Source organism: Poromitra crassiceps (genome assembly GCF_964638095.1).
Source record: "Poromitra crassiceps genome assembly, chromosome: 2".
NCBI classification, from domain to species: Eukaryota; Metazoa; Chordata; class Actinopteri; order Beryciformes; family Melamphaidae; genus Poromitra; species Poromitra crassiceps.
The window spans coordinates 72439592-72466487 of NC_139624.1; the positions used below are offsets into that span (position 1 = coordinate 72439592).

A 26896-nucleotide genomic window follows, 5' to 3' on the forward strand; every position below is an offset into this window, starting at 1 on the left:
ACGTTCAAACCCAATATCACCCAGATTTAAACTAAAAATCAACGTTGAAAAAACGTTTTGTGCTCACTGGGTATATATGGATTATGACACAGTGTATAGCCTACAAACAGATTTGTAAATTACCTATATAGGAGGCATATACCTTGTATTGTGTACATATATGGCCTATATGTGGATATAAAGAAGTGAGACCTACAGTATATGACCTGTATTATGAACATATAGGGCCTTTATGTGTATATAAAGAAGCTATATAGGAGACATATATGCCCTGTATGTGCACATATAGTACCTATATGTGGATATAAAGAAGCTATAGGAGACCTATATGCCCGGTATATGCACTTATATGCACCTGAATCTGGCCTATATGCAACCTATATGCGGCATAAATGTGGCCTATATGCGCATATATGCACCTAAATCTGGCCTATATGCAACCTATATGCGGCATATATATGGCCTATATGCTCCTATATGCGCATATATGCATCTAAATCTGGCCTATATGCAACCTATATGCGGCATATATATGACCTATATGCTCCTATATGCGCATATATGCACCTAAATCTGGCCTATATGCAACCTATATGCGGCATATATATGGCCTATATGCTCCTATATGCGCATATATGCACCTAAATCTGGCCTATATGCAACCTATATGCGGCATATATATGGCCTATATGCTCATATATGCTGCATATAGGTTGCATATAGGTTGCATATAGTTGCATATATGTTCATATAGATTCTTTCCATGTGGGTATAACCCGGCTCAAGGAAGTGTTCTGGTTTCCTCAGTTTTCTCCAAACCACTCCAGTCTAACCAGATGCTGCCAGATAGCACGAATCTAGCTGCCTTGCAAGGTTACTCCAGTCATATAAGAGTAGCTTCTCAGATGCTCCATCTGTGGGGAGGGTTGAACAAAATCTTCAGTAATCGGGATCCTTGGCCTGATATGAGTCTATATCTACTAACTACTGAGGGGTCTTCGAGGCAAGTGTGGAATCATCATCTGATCTAATGAGACAAGTATGGCTGTTGAAATTACTTCATTGATTTGTGCGTCTTTGTGGCTTGTAGTTACTCCTCCCTAACGCCAGAGCGCGCTGTAGGCGCCACAAAGACCACAATAAGCGCGCGGAAATTCGTAGTGTAACCACCATCTGTGTGTAAACCATAACAAACATGGACGAGCCTGAAACTGAATGTAGCAACAACACAGCCAGGGAAACAATAAATATTCCAGATAAAACTGTCACATTTTCCCAAGTAACAGCCGTTGCGACAGGATGGATGCTGGACTTCTCGTTTGTAAGTCTGTGTCGGCACTTCAAAGAGGGCAACGTTTCCGAATTCAATGAAACTCTTTTGACTTTCCAGGGTAAGTAAACGCCTAGCCTAGCCACCCTAGCTGTCCGTTAAACCATAACGTCGTTAGAAACATCTATGGTTAGGAAAGCCATCATGGAAGTTAACGTTATATGGATATTATCTAACTAATTTTCAGTTGCTAAACTAACGTTAACCTCATTCCATTAAGGTAACTAATGTAATAATAATATAATAAACATGGGTTTTCTGTAGCGCTTTTCAAGGACTACAAAAGTAAACACTAAAGGGGCGTGGACGACGTAAGTGCACCAGACAATGGACAAACACGACACAGGCACACAGGGCAGGGGGAGCTAGGAGAAGGCAGAGGAGAAGAGTGAGGGAGTCTGATTCTCTAATGTCCGGGGGGAGAGAGTCCCAGAGCTTGGGAGCTGCCCTGGAGAAGGCTCTGTCGCCGAAACTGCGGAGGTTGGATTTGGGGGTGGAGAGAAGGCCGGCAGAGGTGGATCGGAGGGAACGGGAGGGTTGGTAGGGGAAGAGGAGGTTGGTGAGATATGGGGGGGGCAGTTGGTGGAGAGCTTTGTATGTGATGACGAGGATTTTGTAGGTGATCCGGGGGGAGATGGGAAGCCAGTGGAGTTGTTGAAGGACTGGGGTGATGTGGTGCCAGGATTTGGTGTGGGTGAGGAGACGGGCGGCTGCGTTTTGGACCAGTTGGAGTCTATTGATGAGGGTGGTGTTGGTGCCATAGAGGAGTGAGTTGCAGTAGTCCAGACGGGAGGAGATGAAGGCGTGAATGAGTGTTTCAGCAGCAGGGTGTGAGAGGGAGGACCGGATCTTGGCGATGTTGCGGATATGGTAGAAGGAGGTTTTGACAATATGGCGGATGTGGGGCTCAAGGGAGAGGGTGGGGTCACAGATTACGCCAAGGTTGCATGCCTGAGGAGATGGGGAGTTCAGTTTTATTGCTGTTTAGTTGAAGGAAGTTGTGTTGCATCCAGACTTTTATTGCAGACAGGCAGGAGTTGATATGGGAGAGGGGTGGTTTCTGAGGGGATTTAGTGCTGAAGTAGATCTGGGTGTGGTGTGGTGTAAGTGTAATGTGGTGTAAGTTGTGGTGTAATGTGTGTAAAAGTGTAATGTGTAAAATGTGTAATGTGGTGTAAGTTTTGTATCGTTAAAAGCACCTGAGGTTTTCCTAATCTCCGTAACTTTCTTTCAGCCATTGCCGAGGGCCATTCTCTTAAAACTGATCGTGGACAGGAAAAGAAAACAATATGTGCTTTCCTCGCAAGAATCATGCATGGAAAAGACTTGGGTAAGAGATTTACACTCGACTGAATTGTCTCCTGCCTCTGTCATTGCGGCAGTGTTAACGTTACTATGTTTCAGTAGCAGTGGAAGCAGCTCAAAACAAAGGTGATCTGTGCTTCAGCATCTCACACTGCTCAGCAACAGCTCACCATGAGACAGCCTGTGTATTATTATTATTCAACAACCGTTGCTATTCACACTCGTACCTACTATGCATATAATACTTAGCGTTATAACGTACATACATACATATTTGAAACACTTGCATACGGTACATGTGTGTTTAAAATATTTATGTGTGAATACTTAGTATCCATGTATCAATGTCTTACAGGCCTAATTTGTGAATTAGTATTGTTTGCGTTGTCAGCCAGACAATTATCTCGGAAGTTAAGCCATTTTGAATTATGCAAATCAGGGTAAGTCATACTCATCGCAAGGGGACCAGCACACATGAGCTGCCAATTGCTATCAGCCTCCGTCACTGTTGCTTTCAGGTGCACTGGTGCTTTCAGGTGCACTGGGCTGCACGGATCAGTCATGAGTGTGTCTGCGTACTACCTGCCCTCTCACTCTTGTGTCAGATTATATTTGATTGCGAGTTGTTTCAAGAAAGAGAATTTGGACAAAATACTGATGTCAGGTCAGTTTGTCAGTTCACGCCTAATCGCCTATTGCATAATCCCTATCGCAGGGATGCAGTGTAAGTGAGCAGGGATGCAGTGTAAGTGAGCAGGGATGCAGTGTAAGTGAGCAGGGATGCAGTGTAAGTGAGCAGGGATGCAGTGTAAGTGTGCAGGGATGCAGTGTAAGTGAGCAGGGATGCAGTGTAAGTGAGCAGGGATGCAGTGTAAGTGTGCAGGGATGCAGTGTAAGTGAGCAGGGATGCAGTGTAAGTGAGCAGGGATGCAGTGTAAGTGAGCAGGGATGCAGTGTAAGTGAGCAGGGATGCAGTGTAAGTGTGCAGGGATGCAGTGTAAGTGAGCAGGGATGCAGTGTAAGTGAGCAGGGATGCAGTGTAAGTGTGCAGGGATGCAGTGTAAGTGAGCAGGGATGCAGTGTAAGTGTGCAGGGATGCAGTGTAAGTGAGCAGGGATGCAGTGTAAGTGTGCAGGGATGCAGTGTAAGTGTGCAGGGATGCAGTGTAAGTGTGCAGGGATGCAGTGTAAGTGTGCAGGGATGCAGTGTAAGTGAGCAGGGATGCAGTGTAAGTGTGCAGGGATGCAGTGTAAGTGTGCAGGGATGCAGTGTAAGTGTGCAACCCAATGAGTCCTCTATAAGTTCTTAGCTCTTTTTGCAACTGCTGCGCCTGTTGCTTAATGCACTTTTTATAAAGTTTTGTTGTGATGCTTTTAAATGTCCATGTTATTCTCTTCTTCTATTCTTTTATTTTCCTGTCAACCATTTTATGTGAAGCACTTTGAATTGCCTCTGTGTATGAAATGTGCTATACAAATAAACTTGACTTGACTATTGATTCATACTGGTTGAACATGAAACTGATCCCAACTCAGCCATAACTGTATGTAATAATAATAATAAAAATAATAATACATTTATGGTAATTTATAGAGCGCTTTTCTAAAAACACAAAGACGCTTTAGAGTACAAGGGTTAAAAGATCAAAGAAACAACACCTTAAAAACAAGAATTACATTTTTACACAATTATGTCATTGCAGTCGCTCTCTATGCAAAATGCTTCATCTATTTGGCAGCTAAAGTTTTGATAGAAAGCCAAGATACACAATTTGAAGACATTTGGCAGTGTTTTAGGTGGCACTGCAGTGCATTCAGTGGTAGCCACAAGGTAAGCAGTGTACAGCAGTAAAACACTAACACATAATTGTAAACAGCAGTAGACAGCCATAATAGGAAGGATCTAAGAAAAAATCATAAAAAAAAGATGGTTCTCTATGCACCTTTTTATGTCAAACCCTCAATTGTTCAGTACATCTTAGTTAAAATTGGCTAAGTGGGTGGGTGTCTGTCAGTCAGTCACGAAAGTGACATAAGTGACATCATCAGTGAGAGTGGGTGACAGTGTAAGTCACGTTTTGTGTCACGAATGTGACGGAAGTCGAGCAACTGTCATGTAGTATGAGCCAATCAATCACAGTTGCATGATGGCACACAGTTGCACGGGAACACGGTTTCCCAACTGTGATGTCATGAGTGATGTCACTCGAGCAACTCTGAATACTATAATTGGAGAGCCGATGCCGATGGCACACAGTTGTACGATGTGTCATCAGTGATGTCACCCGAGCAACTGTGATTGAAGGGATGATGCGTACAATTGCTGAGCTGTGATGTCACAGTTGAGCAATTGTGTGCATGCAAATAGAGCAGGCGAGGCCGCGCAGTGCGCGAGTTGTGTGCAAGTGCGTATGTGACGACTGCGACCATAACTGCAGCCATGGCGCATCATCTCCAGAGTCTCCACCCCAGGAATCGAGCGCGCTTAGCACGCCGCCCAAGATTTCTAGTTGATAAAAAGAAGAGAGAGAGGCAGAGACAATGTTTTGACAAATTGTTTCAGAATATTTCTGTCTCATGATAGTAATCACAAAATGCAATTGTAATACCGGAAACCTTACTACACAACACTGCATGCGCATACAGAAGCACACATGTACACACCCTCAGACAAACCAACGTACTGAGGTTTGTCTGATCATGGTGTGTACATTTCTGCTTGTGGTCCTGAGTGATGTTTTTTTTTACGCTGCATTACATTGTTGGGCTGAGCAATATATCAATATTGTGATATGAGACTATTGTCTTAGATTTTGGATATCATAATATTGTGGTATGGCATACGTGTTTGTCTTTTCCTGGTTTGAAAGGCTGCATTACAGTAAAGTGATGTAATTTACTGAACTTCAGCTTAACAGACTGTTCTAGCTGTTCTACTGTATTATTTGCCTTTACCCACTGAAGTCATATCCACATTACTGATGATTACTTATCAAAAATCTCGTTGTCTAAATATTTTTGCTAAAGCACCCGTCATCCCTACAATATCGAGATTGAGGTATTTGGTCAAAAATATTGTGATATTTGATTTTGTCCATATTGTGCAGCCCTACATTGTTGCTTTTTCCCCTAGATGTCCAGTTTGAGGAGGAAGAGCGTGTGATGCCTCTGATGTCTGCAGTCAGTATATGGCCGGACCTGAGAGACACTGTGGCCGATGACAGTTTGTTTCAAAACATCGCCAATCTTTTGTTTGTCCAGGTAATCTCATAGCATATAGGTCCCTACTAGAGGTGTACAGAGACGTCATCTGTATCTGTTCAACCAACAAAATGATCTGCCTCTGTATTCACTAGATTAGAAAACCCCGGAAGTGGGCGTGGTTTATACCAGACCCCGTGTTAAATCAGGCAAATGTTGTAATTTTCTAACCTAATATTCATTGGCAATGCAATGTTGATGCTTTCAAAGCATCACATTGAGTCAAGTCAATAATGTGTAGTACAGCGGTTCCCAACCGTTTCCAACTCAGGGCCACTTGAAAATCTAAAAACTGTTAATATGGAGGCCAAATAACAGTCACTAACACAGCATCTGAAACGTTGCAGCATTTTCAGTTTTACAGTTGTAGTTGTAGTTGGAGCTGTCCATCAGCAAGGTTTTTTTTTTATTTGTTTAATGTTAAAAAAATATATATATATTTGGCGGTCCACTTGCAATACCTCCACGGACCACCAGAGGCCCGCGGCCCACAGGTTGGGAATCGCTGGTGTAGTAAATGAAACGACTAGTGAAATTACAGTCCCGTGTTGCAAACAGAATAGGTATTTTAGAATGTGCATTTTTATCTTATAGCCATCCACAACACAATGATATGAATTGATTTGAAGAAATATAATGGCTGACACGCAGACATGGCTTTTTCTTTCTTTCCTGAATAATAACCTTCATGTATGTACCTATATGTTAAATCTGTGTCCGCATTTCCTTTTCCCACTCTTCCTCTCTGTTTGTTTTTTATGCACATTGTGACCAAATTTGCTCCAGTCCATACACTACGCTATGTAGATTTACAAGCCTCACCACTTAGGAATGTGGTCTGGCTCAACGCAAGCAAAATTGGATCTGTACAGTCCAGAGTCCAGACACGGCACTCAATCTGTCCTGGCGTGATCGGATGATAAAAAGTAATTCTGTAGAACACTGTGCTCTGCTGACTGACTATAATGAATCATCAATTCAAGGAGCAAGTAAGGATAAATCCTGATCATGTCACACAGGAATGCTTTGTGCTCATTTTGAGCGTCACTGTGTGTCTAATGCTTTTGCTCCGGTCTCCTAGTCTGTGGCTGTCTGCATGGATAAAGGCCAAAGATCCATGGCCTCCTCTGCCCTCAAGTGGTTTGAGAAGAAGAAACATGACTTCCCAAAGGTGTGCATTTCTATTAACTGTCTGTCCACTGCAGTAGTAGTGTAGGGCCACTCCTTGTATATTTGGTGCTGTGGCAAGATTTTGGACTGGTCACATATAGGGCGTATAATAGCGATATTGTGATATGAGAACATATATCGTCTGGGATTTTGATTGACAATATTCTGAACATATTGGAAAATGTATCCTATTGGCCTCTTCTGGCTGAGTAAATGATTGGCTTTAACTGCTCATCATATCCACATATAGCGCAACAGTGACCGCCCATTTTTGAACAGGCTTCGGTTCCAGGAAGTTAATTCCCTTCATTTCTCCATTGACGTTTCAGAAAATCCTTAAAAGTGTTTTAAGCCTGGAACCAGAAAAAAAAGGCAGAAGAATCAAAACCTGTGCTGTGCCTCAGCAATAAGCGATATCAGCATAGCAAGCATTCATTGTTATAATAGGCTACAGTTGGCCAGTGCTCAAAAGCAGGCAGGAACAGGTTGGTCAAGTGAAAGTGGATCCCTGGATTTAGAGTCAAACACAAGGCATTTAAGCAACCTGAATTCCTGCAAAAGAGTGAAAGTGAGTGATTAAAATTCATAAACAACTGACCTCAGACTCATTTAACTTCACAAGACGCATTTACATAAAAAAGAAGTTGAAAGCAGTGATTGATAATCGATGAAATCTAAGAATGATGTTTTTCCACAAATTGTGTCATTGGGAGGTTGATTCTGGCGCTCAATATTAGAGGTGGGCAATATATAGATTTTATATGAATATTGTGATATATGAGACTTGATATGGTCTTAGATGTTGGATATGGTGATATGGCATAAATGTTGTATTTTCCTGGTTTTAAAGGCTGCATTACAATAAGTGAAGTGTAGGCTAGTGACATTTTAAAGTAGAATGTCGTAACTCACTCACTTTTTCATGTATACACCGAGACTTCACAAAATGTTTGGTCTTCATGGAAATTAGTTTTGAAGTCATGGAAATCCATTGGTCAAAATGTGTATGAACGCTGTTGCTTAAAACTCGTTATACGTACAACATTTTCTACGCATTGCGGATTGCTAATGGGCATTATACATTTTCAAAATAAACGTGTGTAAATATCTTATCAAAGCATGAATGCTCATCACCAAAATATCACATTATCAATATCGAGGTGTTTGGTCTAAAATATTGTGATACTGCATTTGTTTTTGTCAAGATCGCCCAGCTGTAGTCACACAAATACCAGTAATAATAAAAATAATTACAACTAACATTTGTCCACAGAACTTGCGAGTCAAGCTGTCAACAATAGTGACGCAATCGGCCAACTACCACCCATTCCTCCTCAGCTTCAGCTTCAGCCGCCTGCTGGAGACGGTGCAGTCATACTTGGATGGCTATCTGGAGAAGAATCCATCTGACTTCCTCCTCCAGGTACATGCGGTGACTCTAGTCTAGCATCTGACCCACAGTCACTTCCTGAATGATCCTGCAATGATCCTAGCTTGACTGTAGCTGCACTTCTTAGAAGAGGGATTCATTTATAATATCATTGGTTCAGCTGAAACAAGTACAGATTCTGTGCTGTCCCCACGGCACACGCACCACCAGACTGGCATATTAAGGTATTTTAAGCTCACATCATGTCCCCATCTCTTTTGGAAAAAGCAATCAAGTCCTGTGGACCGCAATATTAAATTATGTTTTAAAATTCCCCCAATATACTGCTTGATCAGTCTTTTAAATTGAATTATTATTATTAAACTTTTCCTAATGTCAGTCATACTCACATGATTAGTTGGCAACGCTCCCTGTCCCTGCCATCAAGCATTCACACTACGTTCAAAAGCTAACCAGCTTCTTTATCAGCCCGTTTGCCAGGAGTATTACTATGACTCACTGCATTCAAAATACTTTTTAATTCATCTCAGTTATTTGAGTTGGCCCTGGATGACTATTGAACTTAAGTTTATTATTATTATTATTATTATTATTATTGTTGTTGTTGTTATTGTTGTTATTATTTACCAATTGAGCATTTTCTCTTTCCAAAAATGACTTGCCAGCATGCAACAGTCCGACTCGTCAGTCCCAAATGCAGGTTGCCCAACTCCGACTTCAGCTATCAGTTTGGTTGTGTGGGGTAGGATGTTGTCATAAATATTACTGCGCCAAGGTGCAAGCGCCCCTGGCTTTTAAAGGGGATTGGTTGAGTTCATGTTACGCCCAAAACACACCTATGATTAATTAAAGGATTTAGCACAACGGTTGCCTTTTTGCGCCCAGATTATGCATCCGGTAAAGAGCAAAAGTGGACTTGGGCCTTAAAGATACTCTTGCGTCGCCATGCGCTTAGACCATGTGGCATGGATCGTCTAATTAGGGCCGTTAATGAGTCTTGATCCCAGATGAGGTTGTTTATTGGCCTGTTGAGCTGTACCCTCTTCCTTTTGAATAATGATGCACTGACTCAAGGTGCTAATCTGGCATTATCAGGCATAGCTAATTTAAATCAGGCACAGCTAATTGAAAGTTTGTCATCAAATTAGTTGGAAGGGCAAACTGCAACATTCAGCAGAGCCCAGCCTTCCTCAGGGTCAAACAGACTTGCTTATTCATGAAAGATTCAGGAACTATTTACATAGCGGCCGCTGACCAAGGTTAAACCTAGATAGGTATTTTACTGACAGGCCCCTATGAGTTTTGCTCAATTTCACATTGATAAATGATATGATAAAATAATATTCATGAAAGATAACTTGCATTGTTTGTGTGTTTATATCTGCGTTTATCAGGCAGCCACTAAGGTGGTCCAGTCATCTGAGTACACGGAGGCTGTGGAGGACCAGGAGAACTCAACAGAGAAGCATGCAAAGTAGGAAATCGCCCTTTAACTCCACTGTTATCTAAAGGCTAGAGGGGCACAGTGGCACAGTGGTAGCGCTGTCGCCTCACAGCAAGAAGGTCCTGGGTTCGATTCCCGCCTGGGATGCTGGGGGTGTGTCCCTATTCCCATGCTCTCAGTGCCTACGGCCCAGGTGGGGTCGTCACAAAGGGCCTTTCTGTGTGGAGTTTGCATATTCTCCCCATGCTCCCCTCTGGTTTCCTCGAGATAGGAACCCTGCAAAAAAAGGGGCTAGAGTGGAACACTGTTGCTCTTTTATTTCAGAATGAGCCCACTTATACATATTGACATTTTCTCATGAGCCACTTCATCCACTTCATAAATGCCCATTTTCTGTTATGAACACCCTGTAATGAATGTGCACTGTCCTCCCAGGAACAGGACTCAGGAGAGCATTTTTGCTTTCAAGTGTTTCGGTCAATATAGAAATTCAGCATTTTGGCGGCAAGGGACTCCTGTCAATTTAACTCTCGGGGGCCCCCCTGTGGCTGGAAATGGAGGCCAGCTCTATTGCCAACTCCTCTCTGCCAGCTATGCTATTTTCTAAGCTAGAGCAGCCTGGGACTTTACAAAATGTAAGTTTTGTTGTGGAAAACTCTGAGGAGGAAATTTGAGTTGCCCAACACGCACTGGCTCAGATACTGTACCTACAAGTCAGAGACTATGTTCGATCCAAGATTCGTGACTTTGAAGTTCTCCCAAATGAACATGCTTTTTTTAATGTTTTGTTAATCCCCCCTCACTCCAGGCATCTTATCTCTAGATTTGTCTCTGTTTGATGGCTGCATCAGCGCCCCCACCGAGAGGATTAGGGAGGCGTGGCAGGAGGAACTTGGTGTTGTCCTGTCTGAAATTATATGGGACAGGAGTCTGTCTGTCTGTAGTCCAACTCTGCTCAATAGGCTACATGCACAACTTTTTTACTTCCTGAAATTAGTACAGCTTCTTTATTTCCTGTCCTACACTATTGGATGAACTGATTAATCAGGTGTGCCTGATCATTGTTGTGACTGCAGCACACCTGACATTAATCAGTTCATCCAATAGTGATGACAGTAAATAAAGAAGCTGTACTAATTTCAGGAAGTAGTGGAGTTGTGCAAGTAGCCCATTAACAGCAGACACCAGCTGATCCAATTTAAAGTCACTCATCTTCTTCATTATCCAAGTCCAGGTTGCACAAGATCTACCCTTCCGTCTCACCACCATGTGATAGGTGTCAGGTGTTAGAGGGTACACTATCCCATGCTTTTTGGTTTTGCCCTTCACTATCTGGATTCTGGGCCAAAATATTTGATTGGTACTCTAAGCCTAAGGCCTACAAAATAACCCTTCAGCCGGAGGTGGAACTCGCCATCTTCGGCTGCTCAGAATCCTCTCTGCTCCTCCCTACGGCTGTGCAACAGTCTCTGACGCCCCGACTGTCGCCAAGAGACTCATTCTGAAGCAGTGGAAGTCCCCCTCTGCACCTTCTTTTCAGCTGTGGCTGACAGACATGGTCTCGGTTATACATATGGAGAGACTCCGGTTCCTGAGGACCAATTCACTTAAGGCTGGTTTCACACCGACGACCCAAGCCTTGCCTTGCCTCAACCCACGCCTACGCCGAGCTGGGCGTGAACCTGTTACACGCTTTTGCGATCACACCGCACGCCTTTTGCACGCCGAACCTAGAGCCGAGTCACAAGCGCCTCTCCTCTCTCCCGACTGTATTTTTTCACGTGTTGTCCAGAATTGTCATGGGTAGCCTCTAGGTAAAATAAATCTGATATATTTAATGTTCTATTGATGCTGGATATGTATAACCAGGTCTGACTATAGTCGGACATTTTAGAGAGGTGATCTTGCAAGAATATGTGCTGGCACAACAACATTGTCCATCTTGCTTCTTCGGTCGCTATTCTCTCTCATGAAGATTTGTTTGCCGACAGGGAGAAAGCCCCACGTGATAGCCACCCGTCAATCTCTCTCTCGCTCTCTCTCTCTGCTCAATACTGTTGTAGAAACTCCATTTTATTTTGAAATTCAGTTGACTTTGCCAGTTCCCACGGATATTGTCGCGTTTTTCTTTCATGGCTTGACAGAAAAGCCTGCCTGCACGCGCCTTGTCGGCGTGAAAATAGAACTCTCGCCTATTCGATAAAATCGGCAAGGCACAGGCAAGGCGTGGGTACACGCAGGGTTCACGCTCAGGCGCCCGGTGTACACAGCCTCATTGACTAAAACGGACGCCTATTTAAAAGCGTGGGTAAAGGCAAGGCATAGGCAAGGCTTGGGTCGCCGGTGTGAAACCAGCCTAAGAAATGCACAACTATCTGGGACCCGTTTCTAGCCTACTTAGGCGAGGTTAAAAGCGACAAGTAACTCGCTCAGCTGACTTTTCTTGGACCCCTTGCGTGGGATCCCACACACATCTCTTACAAAGACATAAGTACTTGACGCGGCTGGTAGCACCACGCTGTAACATTGGAATGTCAATGATATATGCATGTTTTTTTTTCAAAGACTTGTTGAAATGTATTCTTCCTCAGGACCAAAAGGAAACTACCGCCAAGACAAAATACTGATGGGTGGAAAGCTGAATCTTCCAAGAAGCTTTGTGTCATTTCTAAAGCGATTTCCAAGCATGGCAAGTTCTCTCTGTCATTTTGATATTTCTGTTAATCTATAAGTACATGAATGGAATCTAAAATCTAGCAATATATTCATCTGCACATTATCCTCCATACTTTGTGTTTTATTTCTGAGCCAACAATAGCTAAGTTGAATGTTAAATCTTCTGCCACTGTCTCGAATAGCTCGTCTGAAATTGTCGCCTGAGAAATCACCTGAGGAATCGCCTGTGACATCAGAGTACACGGAGGCTGTGGAGGACCTGGAGACACAGGAGGAGTCCTCAGCAACAAACAGCTCAACAGCTCAAGAGCTACAAACAGCAACTGGATCTGCATCTGTAACGGCTCAAACAGCAACAAACTGCTCAACAGAGAAGCATGCAAAGTAGGAAAAGGCCCTTAACTCCACTGTTATCTAAATTCTAGAGTGGAACGCTGTTGTTCTTTTATTTCAGAATGAGTCTCACTTATACATATTGACATTTTCTAATGAGCCACGTCCACTTTGTAAATGCTCATTTTCTGTTCTGAACACCCTGTAATGTACTCTGTCGTCCCAGGAACAGGAATAACCAGAGCATTTTCACTTTCAAGGTTTTGGTCAATAGAAATTCAGCAACTGTCAGTGCCTTCTCAGGTGTTTCGGTCAATATAGAAATTCAGTAAATTGATAACACTATACTAACTTCAAAAGCATCAGACTTATTGTGCATTATTTTGGTGTCACTTAAGGGGTTGACTGTCAAATTGCAGTCATTATGCATGTTACCAGACATCTGCCCATTTCTCCAGCCTTAAAACATCACAACACCTGTCTTAGATAGCGAGCATACTGTATGTGGGCTCAACTATTGATTTGTTCAAATGTATTTTTCTTCCTCAGGACCAAAAGGAAACTACTGAGCACAAAGATTACTGATGTGTGGAAAGCGGAATCTTCCAAGAAGTCTCCTGTCATTTCTACAATAACTTCCAAGACCGGTAAGTTCTCTCTATCCTTTGATATTTCTGTGTTAAGTGATATTACTTGATCTAGAAGTACATTAATGGTAATCTAAAATCTAGCAATATATTCATCTGCACATTATCCTCCATACTTTGTCTTTTATTTCTGAGCCAACAATAGCTAAGTTGAATGTTAAATCTTCTCCCACTGTCAGAAATATCTAGTCTGAACTTGTCGCCTGAGAAATCACCGAACACCTCGAAGACCAAAAGGCGGTCACACAAGGTCAGTGAAACTATACAATGCTCATTCAGCGTCACGTCTGATCAAATTAATCTCAAATAGAGCCGTTTAAAAGGAACACTTTACAGATTTTAAACCATATCTCTATCCAAAATCGGGATATATACAGTATATATATATATAAACAATGGCAGGATTTTTTTAACGTTCTCTGGGTCAGCTTCAAAATCTCCAGCGACGTCATTGGTTCTTGGAAGAACAACAGAATGTTTTTGAATTTCTTTCTGAAAACTTCTGAACCGATGACTTTATGTTTTACTTTGTTCAGAAATGGAATTGGGAGCTGGACTATAATCTGAAGGCTGGTGTGAGACGTCACGGCATGGGGAAGTGGGCAAAGATTTTACTGGATTATGACTTTGAAGATCGCACCAGCACCATGCTCAAAGACCGCTGGAGAGTGCTACTGAAGACACATAAAGTCGATGAAGCCGGAGAGTAACACTGTAACTAACATGCTATAACAACAATTTTCTTATAAAAGAATTCTTATTATTAATATTTACAGTATTGGGCATTTGTGCCTTTATTGGATAGGACAGTTTACGGCAAAGGTGGGGAGAGAGAGGGGATGATGTGGCAAAGGATCACGGGTCGGATTTGTACCCGGGTCGGCCACGCAAAGGACTAAGCCTTAGTGGTACGTGCACTACCAGGTGAGCCACCGGGGCGTGTCATAAGCCTGTTTGATGAATTAGACCCTGTTCAATCTGTAGGTTATGACCCTGTTCAATTTGTAGGTTATGACCCTGTTCAATTTGTAGGTTATGACCCTGTTCAATTTGTAGGTTATGACCCTGTTCAATTTGTAGGTTATGACCCTGTTCAATTTGTAGGTTATGACCCTGTTCAATCTATAGGTTATGACCCTGTTCAATTATGTCATGTGACAATATTTGTGGCATTTGTTTAGAGCTGCAACAATCAGTCGATCGACAGAAAATTAATCGACAACTATTTTGATAATTGATTAATCGTTTTGAGTAATCTTTTAAGGGGAAAAAATTGAAAAACTCTCTGAGTCCAGCTTCTTGCATTTGAATATTGTCCTCTATGACAGTAAACAAATGTATTTGGGTTGTGGCCAAAACAAGACATTTGAGGACGTCATCTTGGGCTTCGGGAAACACTGATTGACATTTTTCACAAATTTCTGACAATTTACAGACCAAACAACTAATCGATTAATTAAGAAAATAATCGTCAGATTAATCGATAATGAAAATAATCGTTATTTGCAGCTCTAATCTGCTCTCCATTGTAAACTGCTGCTTTGCACCAAGAAAATAAAACACCACCAGAGGGCGCTCAATGCAGAACAATGGAGTGTGGACTATTTGCTTTCTATAATAAGGAACATTTGTTGTTGTTTTAAAATATTTTTATATGTAATGTTTAAATTCATACTTTTTTTTCGCAAGTTCATTCATTTGAAAGAGAAGAATACAAAAGCAGTGTGTTACAATAAAGTTATGCCACATAAAATATGATTTGTGCTTAATGTTCTGTAATAGAAAGATGTTCAAATACACATTATACCATTGTTTTGACACAGTATGTGTTTAAATTCAACTGATCAATGCAGAATGTTCATAGTGATGATTGGAATGTATTGATCTTCCTTTATGGGGTATGTTGCATCATATATGCCAGATGAAGGTCGGTTGACCAAAACGTTGCATTTTGAATAAAAAAAAGTCTTGCTTTAGTGAAGTCCGTGTGCGGGAGCTTCTTGCCTCCTCTAGGCATCTCTATAACAGACATTGTGTTGCACTGAGTCAGTCTCAGAATTCCTCTTGAAAGCTGTGCCTGGAGCATCTCGGCATGTTAACACTCTGGTCATTTCAGTTCCATTGACAAGATGAACTTGGCAGTGAAATGATGGTGAGCGAGGAGGCCGGAGCAGTGCGTGTGCCTGCATGGTGCTCTCTGTGTTTCAGATGAACAGGAAGCTGTGCTGTGGCGGGCAGCTGCACTGCTGGCTCTTCTGCACCTTCTTCCAGGTCCCGCTGCAGCGAGGGCTCCCCACCGCCTGCCAGTGGAGCACCGCTTCTCTGCAACACAGCCCACAATTTGTATGTATTATCAACATTACTTTCAAAATGTAATATACTACATATTACTAGTTACTTTCATTTGAAAGTAATAAGTTACTTTACAATATTACTGTCTGTGTAGAGTAACTTGTTAATTATTACACTACTTTTGCATTACTTTCACCGAAATAGCTGCAGTAGCAGAATGACATCGGCGCCCCCGGAACCATCCCGAAAAATAATTGAAACTGTCTTGAAGTCTGTGTAAACCATCCAAAATTCTAAATGTTATCCTTTTCCTTTGTTATTGTCATCTATAGTGGTTATTTGCATAAAAACACAGTTTGATTAGGAAATTATTCAAATATGTGCTTTGATTAAAAAAAAGTAACTCAATTTGTGCTTTGATTAAAAAAAAGTAACTCAATTTGTAACTTGAGTTACTTGACAAAGTAACTGCTATAATATTACTAAAATCCTATTGTAATAAGTTATATTACTGAGTTACTGAGTTACTAAGTAATATATTACAATGAGTTACCCCAGCACTGATTATCAGTGTGCTTTTCCAGAGAATGTTTTAAAACCTTTTATTTCAGTATTTTTTCTGTTTTTGTTTTGCTGAGTGTGCATGCTCTCTACTCTGCACGATCCTGCTTCATATTCAAGGAGCTACACACATTCGCCTCTATCCAGTATAAGCGCAGTCCTCGCTGTTTGGATGTGGATTCAGTGCCATGCTCAAGAGCACATCAACAGTAGTTCTAGAAGGAGAGATCTTATCCTGCCCAGATTATTCCAACTGGTTCATGATTAATTGAAATCTAAAACGCTTGAGGCACACACCCATTTCCCTAACCTATTAACAATAAGTTAATAAATAAAGTTATTTATTATAGTCTTATTATAAAATAGTCTGACAGCAATCAATGAATATAATAATTATATTAATTGATTGATGTCAGACTATTTTCTTGAAGAGTTTAATGTGTGTTGTTTGATGTCATTTTCCTTGGTGGTGCATGGTGTATGAAGGAGCCTGGACTTTGTAGTGTCAAGTTAAAACTTTACAAATGCTGAAAGGTCATCCTAACAGGTAAGTGGTGGGGGCATAGGCTACCTTAGTAGAAGAAAGGAATGTGCAAAGTCATAGATGTATAAAAAAAATAATCTGCCCTTTAATTAAGATTAAAGTTAATTTTCCTGAAATTCACTTGAATATTTTTTTTAATTAAAATGGGATTCATATGACAACTAGAGATAGATTAAAGGAACAGCTCACCCTAAAATCCAAAATACATATTTTTCCTCTCACCTGTAGTGCTATTTATCCATCGATATCGTTTTGGGATAGTTGTCTGAGTTTTGGAGATATTCGCCTTAGAGATGTCTGCCTTTTCTTGAATACAATGGAACTTGATGGCACTTGGCTTGTAGTGCTCGAAGCACCAAAAAAAGACATTTGAAAAACTCAACAGCATTGTCTCTTTCCAGAAATCATGACCCGATTGCTCAATATAATGCACAGACTTTGTTGTGAGCAGTTTCATGTAGGAACTATTTTCTTTTGCAGTCTCATGTAGGAACTGGCTAGCAGCTAGCGGGTGTAGTTCGGTCAAAAGAAAATAGTTCCTCCATGAAACTGCTCATAACAAGGTCTGTGGATTATCTTGAGTAACAGGGTCATGATTTTTGGAAAGAGACAATGCTGTTGAGCACCACAAGCCGAGTGCCATCCAGTTCCATTGTATTGGAGAGAAGGCAGAAACTCTGCGGCCGATATCTCCAAAACTCAGGCAACTAACACAAAATTATATAGATGGATAAATAGCACTACATGTGAGAGGGAAAATATGTATTTTGGATTTTAGGGTGAGCTGTTCCTTTAAGCCTTTTTTTTTTTTTTTTTTTTTTTTTACATTTTCTTTTATCCAGTTTTGAGGAAATTCCACTAACCGTTAATTGACCCCTGACTCCTGCATGTAGAAATATGCAAGCTTGAACTCAACACAGCTGAAAGAATGCACATGGAGAGGTTTCATAACTTCGTACTTGTCTGATTCCTGGCCGTCTCCTTGGCAGCTGCCACTATTATTACGCATGGCAGGTGGTTGGCATGCCACACACACTTTGAAGCCTTCCGTTATGTAGCGCATCCAGTGTGTGTGGGGGCGGTTCTCCACTGTGCAGTGGGCTGTCCGGGACGCCAGTGTGAATTCCACACAGAACCTGGGGGGAAGAGGGGCAATCTTTAGACACACATTTTCCCGTCCCATTCACAAGATTGATAGTAGAATTAACTTGTTAAAGACAAAATGTAATATAATGCAAATTTGATGCCCCTTTTGGGCCAAATTTATATTTTAAAATCAATTATTTGATTTGCGTGAAGTCCTTGAAAATGAAAAAAAAAAAGTACTTGAAAAAGTGCTTGAAAGACCTTGAGTTTCGTTTTGTAATGTCTGTATGAACCCTGTATGCTGTATGCGTATGTGTATGTATGTATATATGTATATATATATACAGTATTGGGCAAGTTACTTTCAAAATGTAATATACTACATATTACGAGTTACTTTCATTTGAAAGTAATAAGTTATTTTACAATATTACTGTCTGTGTAGAGTAACATGTTACTTATTACACCACTTTTGCATTACTTCCACCAAAATAACAGCAGCAGCAGAATGACATCGCCACCCCGGAACCATCCCGAAAAGTACTTTCAACCGCCTTGTAAAGTTAGTGTAAACAATCCAAAATTCTAAAAGTTATTCTCTTCCTTTGTCATCTATAGTGGTTATTTGCATAAAAACACAGTTTGATTAGGAAATGATTGTATCTTTATTTAAATATGTGCTTTGATTTAATAAAATGTAACTCAGTTTGTAACTTGAGTTACTTGACAAAGTAACTGGCATAATATTACTGAAATCCTATAAGTAATACGTTATATTACTGAGTTACTGCTAAAAGTAATATATTACATGTAATATGTTACTTTTGTAATGAGACCCCCAACACTATATATATGAATTATAGCATGAATCCAGCCCATAGGTAGCCTACTCACCTAATTCACCCTGATTTGAAGTCGTTTCATATGACAGGCCTTGTGGCGGGCGACGTATTTCATTTCAAAGGGCTGTGGGCGGACTCAGTGCTGCCGTATTTAATGGGCTGTGTCAGTGTGATAGGCAGATGCCCAGGTGAGCTAACGCCTACTCGTAGCTCATGCAGTTTGAGGAAAAGGTTTTGGATTACAGATCCCAGCACTGAAAGGGAGGTTAGCCCTTGGCAGCAGGCGTAAACTCTTCAACTCTTGAATTTAATGCTATCAAAGCCCTCTGCTTTATAGATGTGCGTTCTCACAGTACTTATGGCGGCTTTCGACAGTAGAAGCATCAAGCATGCCATGATGAAACCAGGGCCGGTTCCAGAACAAGATTATTTTACTAAAAATAATACATTTTACCATCATTTCAAGTAGAATGATACCACCCAAGCAAGAATATTTCAAGTGTTTCAAGTGCTTTACTGAAATATTTGGACCATATAATGATAATACAATTATCTCAACCTTAAAAGGTTACATATAGGTGCCAAAAAGCCATAAATTCACATCAAAGAACAAAGAAAAACGACAATTATAATTCAAGTTTAAACCGTAAGTGTGCAGCTGCAGCATTTTTTTTTTTTTTTTTTACTTTTCAACTGAGCATGCAGACAATTAAAATAAGGGTGCAATGCGTGCTTTTGCACCCCCGTAGAACCGGGCCTGGATGAAACCTACCCAGGATCCAGGGGGTTTCCATAGCTGTCGTGCTTTGGCCTTCCCTTCCCAAACTCCATGCTGGTGATGAACGCTGGACCTGACAGGAGAAAGACGTCCCATTAGCAACAAATAAAACCGCTGTCACAAGTGTGAGAGAGAGCGCGCGCATGTGTGTGTGTGTGTGTGTGTCTGGCATTATTAGGAAAATTTTGCTCTTGTATGAAGAAATTATGCAAATTGTTGTGTTCACTTTAAATTAACTTTCAGAATCAATTGAATTGATTGAAAGTTCTCTCACATGCATGTTTGTGTGTTGGAGACAAATTTGTGTATGCCTATTCCCTTCTGTGTGTGTGTGTGTGTGTGTGTGTGTGTGTGTGTGTGTGTGTGTCTGTCTGTCTGTCTGTCTGTCTGTCTGTCTGTCCTAACAGTGTTAGGATTAATTCAGTTTCAATTCATTTTCTCCAATCAAAATTAAGAAAAATGTATACGATTAATGATGCACTTTCATCCTGTTCACGGAAAGAAATACTTACAATTAAGGCTTTAGAATCAGCCTTATTTAACGATCAAAGTGAATTGATCCTAACTGTGTTCTCTGTCCAGGGTTCAGCCAAGGTGCTTGAAGTGCTTGGATTTTGAGAGAAAATTTTCAAGTCCTGGAATACCTTGAAAATAGCCCCTTTTTTAAACAAGGTGCTTAAAAGTCCTTGAATTGCACATGAACCACATAACGGTCTGTCAGTGACGTCACATCTTATATTTTCACCACAAGTTGGTATTAAAAAGACAAAAGGTGCTTACTGAGGTATGATCATCTGTTCAAAGTCAAAGCAATCTTTAGACAAATATTTTCCCGTTCCATTCACAAGATTGATAGTAGAATTAACTTGTTAAAGACAAAATGTAATATAATGCAAATTTGATGCCCCTTTTGGGCCAAATTTATATTTGAAAATCAATTATTTGATTTGCGTGAAGTCCTTGAAAATGAAAAAAATTGTGCTTGAAAAAGTGCCTGTATGTCTTTCACAACTCACAGTCTGTTTATTCCCTTCTCTTCTGTGTGTGCATGTGTACCTGTGTTATGACCACAGTTACCCCCCTGGTGGTCTCTGTACTCCCTGCAGCCTGCCTTTTGCTCCAGGCCAGGGCATGGCTCTCCTCCGTTCCCGGGCTGCTGCTCGACGTGTCGCACACGGACTCGTACCGAGGCTTGGCAGGGCTTGGCACAGCCGCTCCAGTAGCTCCACTCACTCACTGCACAGTCACCAGCTGGATGGGAGATACGTTAGAACTTTGCCTCTCAGGTAGCAGAAACACAACATTGAATTCAAAAGAAATCTAGAGTTACTGTAGCTGGGCCAAACAGTAATTGGTTCAGATCAAAGTGTGTACAGTTAGTGACACCTCTGAGCAGCAGGATCACCCGACTGCATTGCTGCAGATTTGTCCTGAGAAATCAGGAATTTAGAGTCAAAAGAAAACGACCAAGGAGCTAAGAATTCCGGAAATATCTTCATCAATGAAAGATTGATTTTGACTTGTGGAATTTGTGTTTCTTGCTCAGCTACAACAAGTGGCTTGAGAGCAGGCCAACTGAACTCCAACCTGCTCACTCATAATCCTGTGATTTTCTTTTCAGTTGCTCTCAGCGCTTTAGCGTCAAGCTTTGATGTATTAAGCATGCAGATTGACTCACTACTGGCCTATAACACACACTGCGTACTTGACTTGCACTTGTTTGACTTGCACTGTAATTTGCTACAACTGATTGACAGAATCACATTCTTCAAATATTTGAACTAATTCCATGATGAGGTCCATTCCAGTGAAATGAGGTTAGACACATCCTGCCTGCTTTCAGTTACTTAGTGATGTGATTATGTGTGTGATGAAGTAGCCAGGAAACAAATGAGAAGAAAAGCTGATGATGGCGTGTTCAGTACATGTCACAAGTTAAGAGGTATCTAGAGGAATATAGGGCAACTCAGTGGTAGCAGTTAGGCCCTAAGCTCTTAAAGGAACAGTTCACAAAAAAATGAAAATTCTGTCATCTACTCACCCTCATGCCAGTCAGTTGTCCATGATATAACACAGAGGGAGGTTGCCAGCACAACTCAAGAGACAACCAGTCACCATTGACTTCAGTTGTACTGTACAGTCTGTACTGAAGTCAGTGGTCACTGGTTCTCTCTCGAGTTGTGCTGGCAGTGGCAACCTCCCTTTAAAACATTACCTGTGTGTCAACTGGCACGAGGGTGAGTAGGAGCCGAATTTCCATTTTTGGGTGAACTGTTCCTTTAACAGTGCGTGCAAATGCAGACAGTCTAACAAGTATGGACATTTTGAAACCCACCCCTGCCAGCCATGTGTTATCAGAGAAATGTGACGATGAAAAGATTAGTAACCTACTGATAAGCAGGCCTAGTGAATTATCTTTACCATCTGTTCTTATCGTCGCATACCTGATAAGCAGATCCAGAAGATAGTCTTATCTTGTACGAGTTTGGGTTATCTCAGACTACAGGTAGTGCTCTACAAGTTATCTGATGCTGGCATGATATGGTGGTTTGCTGTGTACAGGAAAACATGCTGTACTGTACTTCCTCTGTGCACTCCCTCCATCCCTTCCTCACCTGGGCACTCGGTGAAGTAGTCGAAGCAGCAGTCCTTGGTCCTGACGCAGCCCTCGTCACAGTAGCAAGTCCCCCACACGCGGTCCATCCTCCAGTCGGTGGTGACACAGCTCAAGTCTTTCCCCTTGCAGCATTTCCCCGCACACCCTCCGGACGCCAGGTGGTTCACTCCCAGAGCCGCAACAACCACCAGCGACAACCAGGCGAGCTCCACGGAGGAGCCCATCATCACGAGAGGGTGACGAAGGAGGTCGTCGGGACAGAAGTCAAACCCCCTGGAGGCTACAGCAAGCAAGTTCAAAAGTGTCTTCTCAATATGTGACTTGCCTGTGTCCCTCCACACTGCTCAAATGCTCTTCTCCTCTTCTGTGTTTGGGATAATTCCTGCTCCAGGTCTTAATCTGTCATGACCGTGAGAGGGAGAGCGTGGAATAGCAGTCCAGCCCAACCCCAGCCAAGACCGTAGACGCTCTGCCACTGGAGCCCTTGTGACCTGGAATTCCTGTGTCCAGCTCCACACAGCCCCTCTGTCTCCCTGCAGGAACAGGTTTACTGAGCCGCCCGCAGGACAGAAGAGCCCGTTCCGGCTCTGATCAAACTCCCCATGTCTCTGCTGTGTCTGTGTGTCCCTCTCTTCAGATACCGTCTCTCTCCCTCTCCCTCTCTCTCTCTCTGCTCCCAGCTGAGTACACACATCACACACGGGAGGAGGCAATGAGGACAAGGGAGAGGTGGGGGGGGGAGCTGGTGTGTTTGGTGGTGTGTGTTTCCCCCTCCCGCCTCTGCTACTCACTCTGTATCTCTCTCTCTCTCTCTCTCTCTCTCTCTCTCTCTCTCTCTCTCTCTTTGTCCCGTGTCCCTGTCTCACCTACTTTATGTTGTTATCTCCGCTCCGCTCCTCTCTCGCCCTCTCCCTGCACATTTTGCTTGTCACCCTGATGCCAGCCTCTTTGCCCGGCCCGGCACTCGGAGTCCCAAAAGAACAAGTGGAATGCGAGCGATTGGCAGGGCTCCAGATATTTTGCGCCAGAGGCCCCGCTGTGTGTTGTAAAGCCACCCTTTGGTTCTCACCTCTCTCCCCTCTCTTTCTCATTCTCTCTGTTTGCTCACAGCAATGGAACAGAAGTATAACACGCATCAGCTTTTCTCTGCTCCCTGCTGCACCTGGGACGTTTGCTCGGTGAGGATGAGCCTTTGATTGAGAGTCAAATGTAATCTGTTTGAAGTTTTGAGTTTCAGGATGCACTGTTGGCCTCTACTATGATGGCTCCGATATCATAAAATGCAGATGAGATAGTCTACTACAGTACATACCACGGGTGAATATCACCGTCAGTGCCAGCCTGCACCAGGACAGAGGACCTGATTGACCAGAAGCTCTTAGTGGACACAACATTATTTGTAGACCAGGGTGTGGCCTTGATTTAGAACTGGTGACATAAAGCGCTGGCAAAAGATCGATGACAGGATATAATTCTGTAGAGGCGTGTCATGTAACATTCCGGCGAGTCTAAATTGTTTTATCTCGTTAGGAGGAGGGCCCACATCGCTGTCACTTTGATTGATTAGCCTGGCTATTAGATTTGCTGAGTGCAATTAAGAGAGGCTTAGAAGAGAAACTTTTTTTATTACAATTTTTACGACTGAGGATTTCCTCAATACATAAAAGCTGACAATATGATATGGCACCTTTTTTTACCCTGTTTTACCCCCAGCTACATAACGGTGTAAAAATAAATCACATCCTGTAAAAAAAAACCTGTTGCCTGCAAAAGTGAACTTTCTAGGGATGGAGAAAAAATGGCCACCCATGCATTTCAATGACCATTTGACAATACATTTCTAATATTGCAATAGAGAAAAAAGAGTCATAGGATATGAGATGTTGCAGTGCGCCGCATACAAAATGTGTTTTGCACCGTTCTGTTTGCTCAAGGAGCCTGAATGTCTGAGGGTGTTGTGAACTCCCCTGAGGGTCAGCTTCTGTTTGAGCAGTTCCTCTTCCATCTCATGGGAAACAAATGGGGCCTCTGCGGGGAGGAGACGGGGAGTGGGGCCTCCCTGCGCCCACACTGCTGCACAAGGGCCAGATATTGTGGTTCATATTCGGGATGCTTTGCCTCCCCTTTCTGGCAAAACAGCTTGTGGAGAGCAGAGGGGGGTCTCCGTGGATCCTTTGATTCTCCTGCGCGCCATGGAGCAGGCAGGTCAAGCGACTGTAATAGCCTTCATCTTCGCCATAATCAGCAGCAGCAGCAGCAGCATCACTGGCAGGCTTGAGAAGCATGTGTCTGATTCATTGTATATTGAACCCACACTGATCTCAAAACAGCTCACGCATAATTCTCTGCTCCCATCTACTGCACTGTATTTTAGACAGTTTATTCTGATACACTGTATCATTTCACACAATATACCAGTCAAAGGTTTGTACAGCCCCTGATTGAATGTACTGTTTTTCAACATCTTCAAGCCGTTTTGATGTAAAGGCTTGTTTCGCGTCGAAACGCGTCACCTGGCCCATTTTTTTTTTTTTTTTTTTCATTTTTTTTTTTCTCTGGCTGTGAACAAGCAATTTCAAAAATTTCAACGGATTCGAAATTTAAGATTTTTTAAGAATTAATATATATTCATGTTCCCCACGGTAAACCCGGCCTTTAAATGCTTGAAATGTCCTTTTTTTTCTTCTTTTTTTTACAAATCTATATGGTGAAGTTGTATGAATTTCTTTCCAAAGCCTTTCCATCAAGGCTATTTTAATAAAATATCTAAGAATAAAAAAAATTGTTTAACACTTTTTTGTCATTGCATGATTCCATTTGTATTATTTCATAGTCTTTAGTCATTAAATAAATGGGCCTAATGATGTTAAAAGATACATGAATTAGTTAGACGTTGAAGGGTGTAGTCCAGAGCTGCTATCTCTGTTGATTATTATTGGTTATTCTTTTACATTTACACTATTTATTACCTGTTTTGGTCTTGGTCTCAACGCCCTTTGGACCTGGTCTCAACGTGAACTCAACCAGTTGAGTTCACTCGAGACCTGGTCTTGGAATTGACTTGGACTTGATTAAGCTGGTCTTGACTACAATGCTCAAATTGAATAAATGCGCTGTTCCACAGCTGGAGGTCCCATCGCTGACATCCTGCAGACGCCCTCAGCCTGTGGTCAGCTACTCTTAAAACTGCACCTGACTGAAGCCTGACAGGTGTGGCAGCCTGGTCACCAAGAACATGATCTGTGCTGGAGGAGATGGACAGCTGGCTACTAAGCTGCAGCGTGAGTCATGTTAATTTCGCACAACCCCTAAATTGTATTGTCCAGTCTCATGTAATATAGAAATTGAATATATCAGCCTTACAGTTTAGAATAGTTCACACAGTGTCATAATGATTATTATATGTACAATCTCTGCATGTTTTCACCATTATTTCACTGAACATGACATCTGGCTCTGTTACCCTTCAAGGGAGACTCGTGGCCCCCTGAAATGCTAGAACCCTGAGGGCTCCTGGGACGTCCACAGTGTGGTGAGCTGCAGCTCCAGCATGGGCTGCAACTACCCCAAGAAGCACTTCATCTTCACCCACATCAACGCCCAGCCACCTACATCTCCTGGATCAACAATGTGAGTGGAAATATTATTATTTTTCTCTTAAAAGAAACTTATTTTCTTATTTTCTCTCCAATTGTACTTGGCCAATTTCCCCCTGCTGCCCCGGTCGCTGCTCCACCCTCTGCCCATCTGGGGAGAGCCGTAGACTAGCACCATGCTTCCTCCAACACATGTGCAGTTGTCAGCCGCTTCTTTTCACCTGACAGCGGGGAGCTATACCGGCAGGACGTAGCATGTGGGAGGATCACGCTATTCCCACCAGTTCCCTTCAACCTTGAACAGGCGCCCCGACCCTTGTACAGTATTGTTAATATCAGGGATGTAAACTAGTCACCTTTAGGTGACAGTCACCTATTTTCATCATAAAATAGGATAATTTACGGGTGGTTTTATGTCAGCCCCTGGTCCCTGTAATATACCAGTATGTGCCTTTTAGTGGACACTTCTCCAAAATACCTTACAGTAGGCTAAAGTGCATCGATTTTATTGTTATTATTTTTTGCCACTTGACGTTAGTGAAGTGCTGTCTCTGTTAGATCTAAATATAGATTCAGCATGCTTAACAGTTTACTGTCTTTGTGACAAGGCAATTCATGAACCCACAAAACCCACAGTGATTGATGGGGTAGCCATTTCTTGGTGGTGATTATATTGGCTGTTAAAGTTGGGCTTGTAGTAGAAAATAACTATACGTACATCAACTCTGGGTGCTGGGATAGATGCGGTACATGGTTAAATAGGTAAAGCCCGCATACTATCGATATAGTATAGTTAGACTTCTTTATTATAAACTTCTTTATAATAAAGAAGTCTAACTATACCTCGGTGTGCGGGCTTTACCTATTTAATAACCATGTTAAAGTTGGGCTGAAATAAAATGAATTATAAGGAAATCATTGAGTGTTAAAATGTGTGCGTGAAATTCCAAGTTTTATACTCAACTCCTACTCAAGTGGGAGATAGACGGTTGCATCTAAAGTGTGTGTGTGTGTGTGTGTGTGTG

General features: G+C 42.1%; 2 protein-coding genes across 3 annotated transcripts; one reads left to right on the forward strand and one right to left on the reverse strand.

Annotated features, from left to right (window-relative positions):
* Positions 1 to 2599: 2599 nt before the first annotated feature.
* On the forward strand, positions 2600 to 14818 carry terf1 (telomeric repeat binding factor (NIMA-interacting) 1). The gene is made up of 10 exons (XM_083632114.1): positions 2600 to 2660; positions 5768 to 5895; positions 6977 to 7066; positions 8339 to 8488; positions 9850 to 9929; positions 12491 to 12588; positions 12758 to 12959; positions 13458 to 13555; positions 13735 to 13805; positions 14092 to 14818. Exons 1-10 carry the CDS (start codon positions 2642 to 2644, stop codon positions 14263 to 14265), a joined length of 1110 nt encoding a protein of 369 aa, XP_083488240.1. The 5' UTR covers positions 2600 to 2641; the 3' UTR covers positions 14266 to 14818.
* A 402-nt stretch (positions 14819 to 15220) lies between these two features.
* Positions 15221 to 22891, reverse strand: sbspon (somatomedin B and thrombospondin type 1 domain containing). Of its 2 annotated transcripts, none has more exons than XM_083632116.1 (5): positions 22274 to 22891; positions 20736 to 20909; positions 19653 to 19731; positions 17912 to 18088; positions 15221 to 15877 (listed from the first exon to the last, which is right to left on the reverse strand). In XM_083632116.1, exons 1-5 carry the CDS (start codon positions 22500 to 22502, stop codon positions 15760 to 15762), a joined length of 777 nt encoding a protein of 258 aa, XP_083488242.1. In that variant the 5' UTR covers positions 22503 to 22891; the 3' UTR covers positions 15221 to 15759. The 2 variants fall into 2 exon arrangements, with proteins under 2 accessions (XP_083488242.1, XP_083488241.1); XM_083632115.1 differs by having other exon boundaries at positions 15265 to 15877; positions 20715 to 20909.
* Positions 22892 to 26896: the final 4005 nt, after the last annotated feature.

Excerpts from the sequence above, each read along its gene's own strand:
- sbspon (XM_083632115.1), bottom strand. The coding sequence starts at position 22,502 with ATGATGGGCTCCTCCGTGGAGCTCGCCTGGTTGTCGCTGGTGGTTGTT. Across the intron at positions 18,089-19,652 it reads GGAAACCCCCTGGATCCTGG|GTTCTGTGTGGAATTCACAC; the intron begins GTAGGTTTCATC and ends TCTTCCCCCCAG. Across the intron at positions 15,878-17,911 it reads GACGGCCAGGAATCAGACAA|AGAAGCGGTGCTCCACTGGC; the intron begins GTACGAAGTTAT and ends GCTGTGTTGCAG.
- terf1 (XM_083632114.1), top strand. Across the intron at positions 9,930-12,490 it reads TCAACAGAGAAGCATGCAAA|GACCAAAAGGAAACTACCGC; the intron begins GTAGGAAATCGC and ends ATTCTTCCTCAG. Across the intron at positions 12,960-13,457 it reads TCAACAGAGAAGCATGCAAA|GACCAAAAGGAAACTACTGA; the intron begins GTAGGAAAAGGC and ends TTTCTTCCTCAG.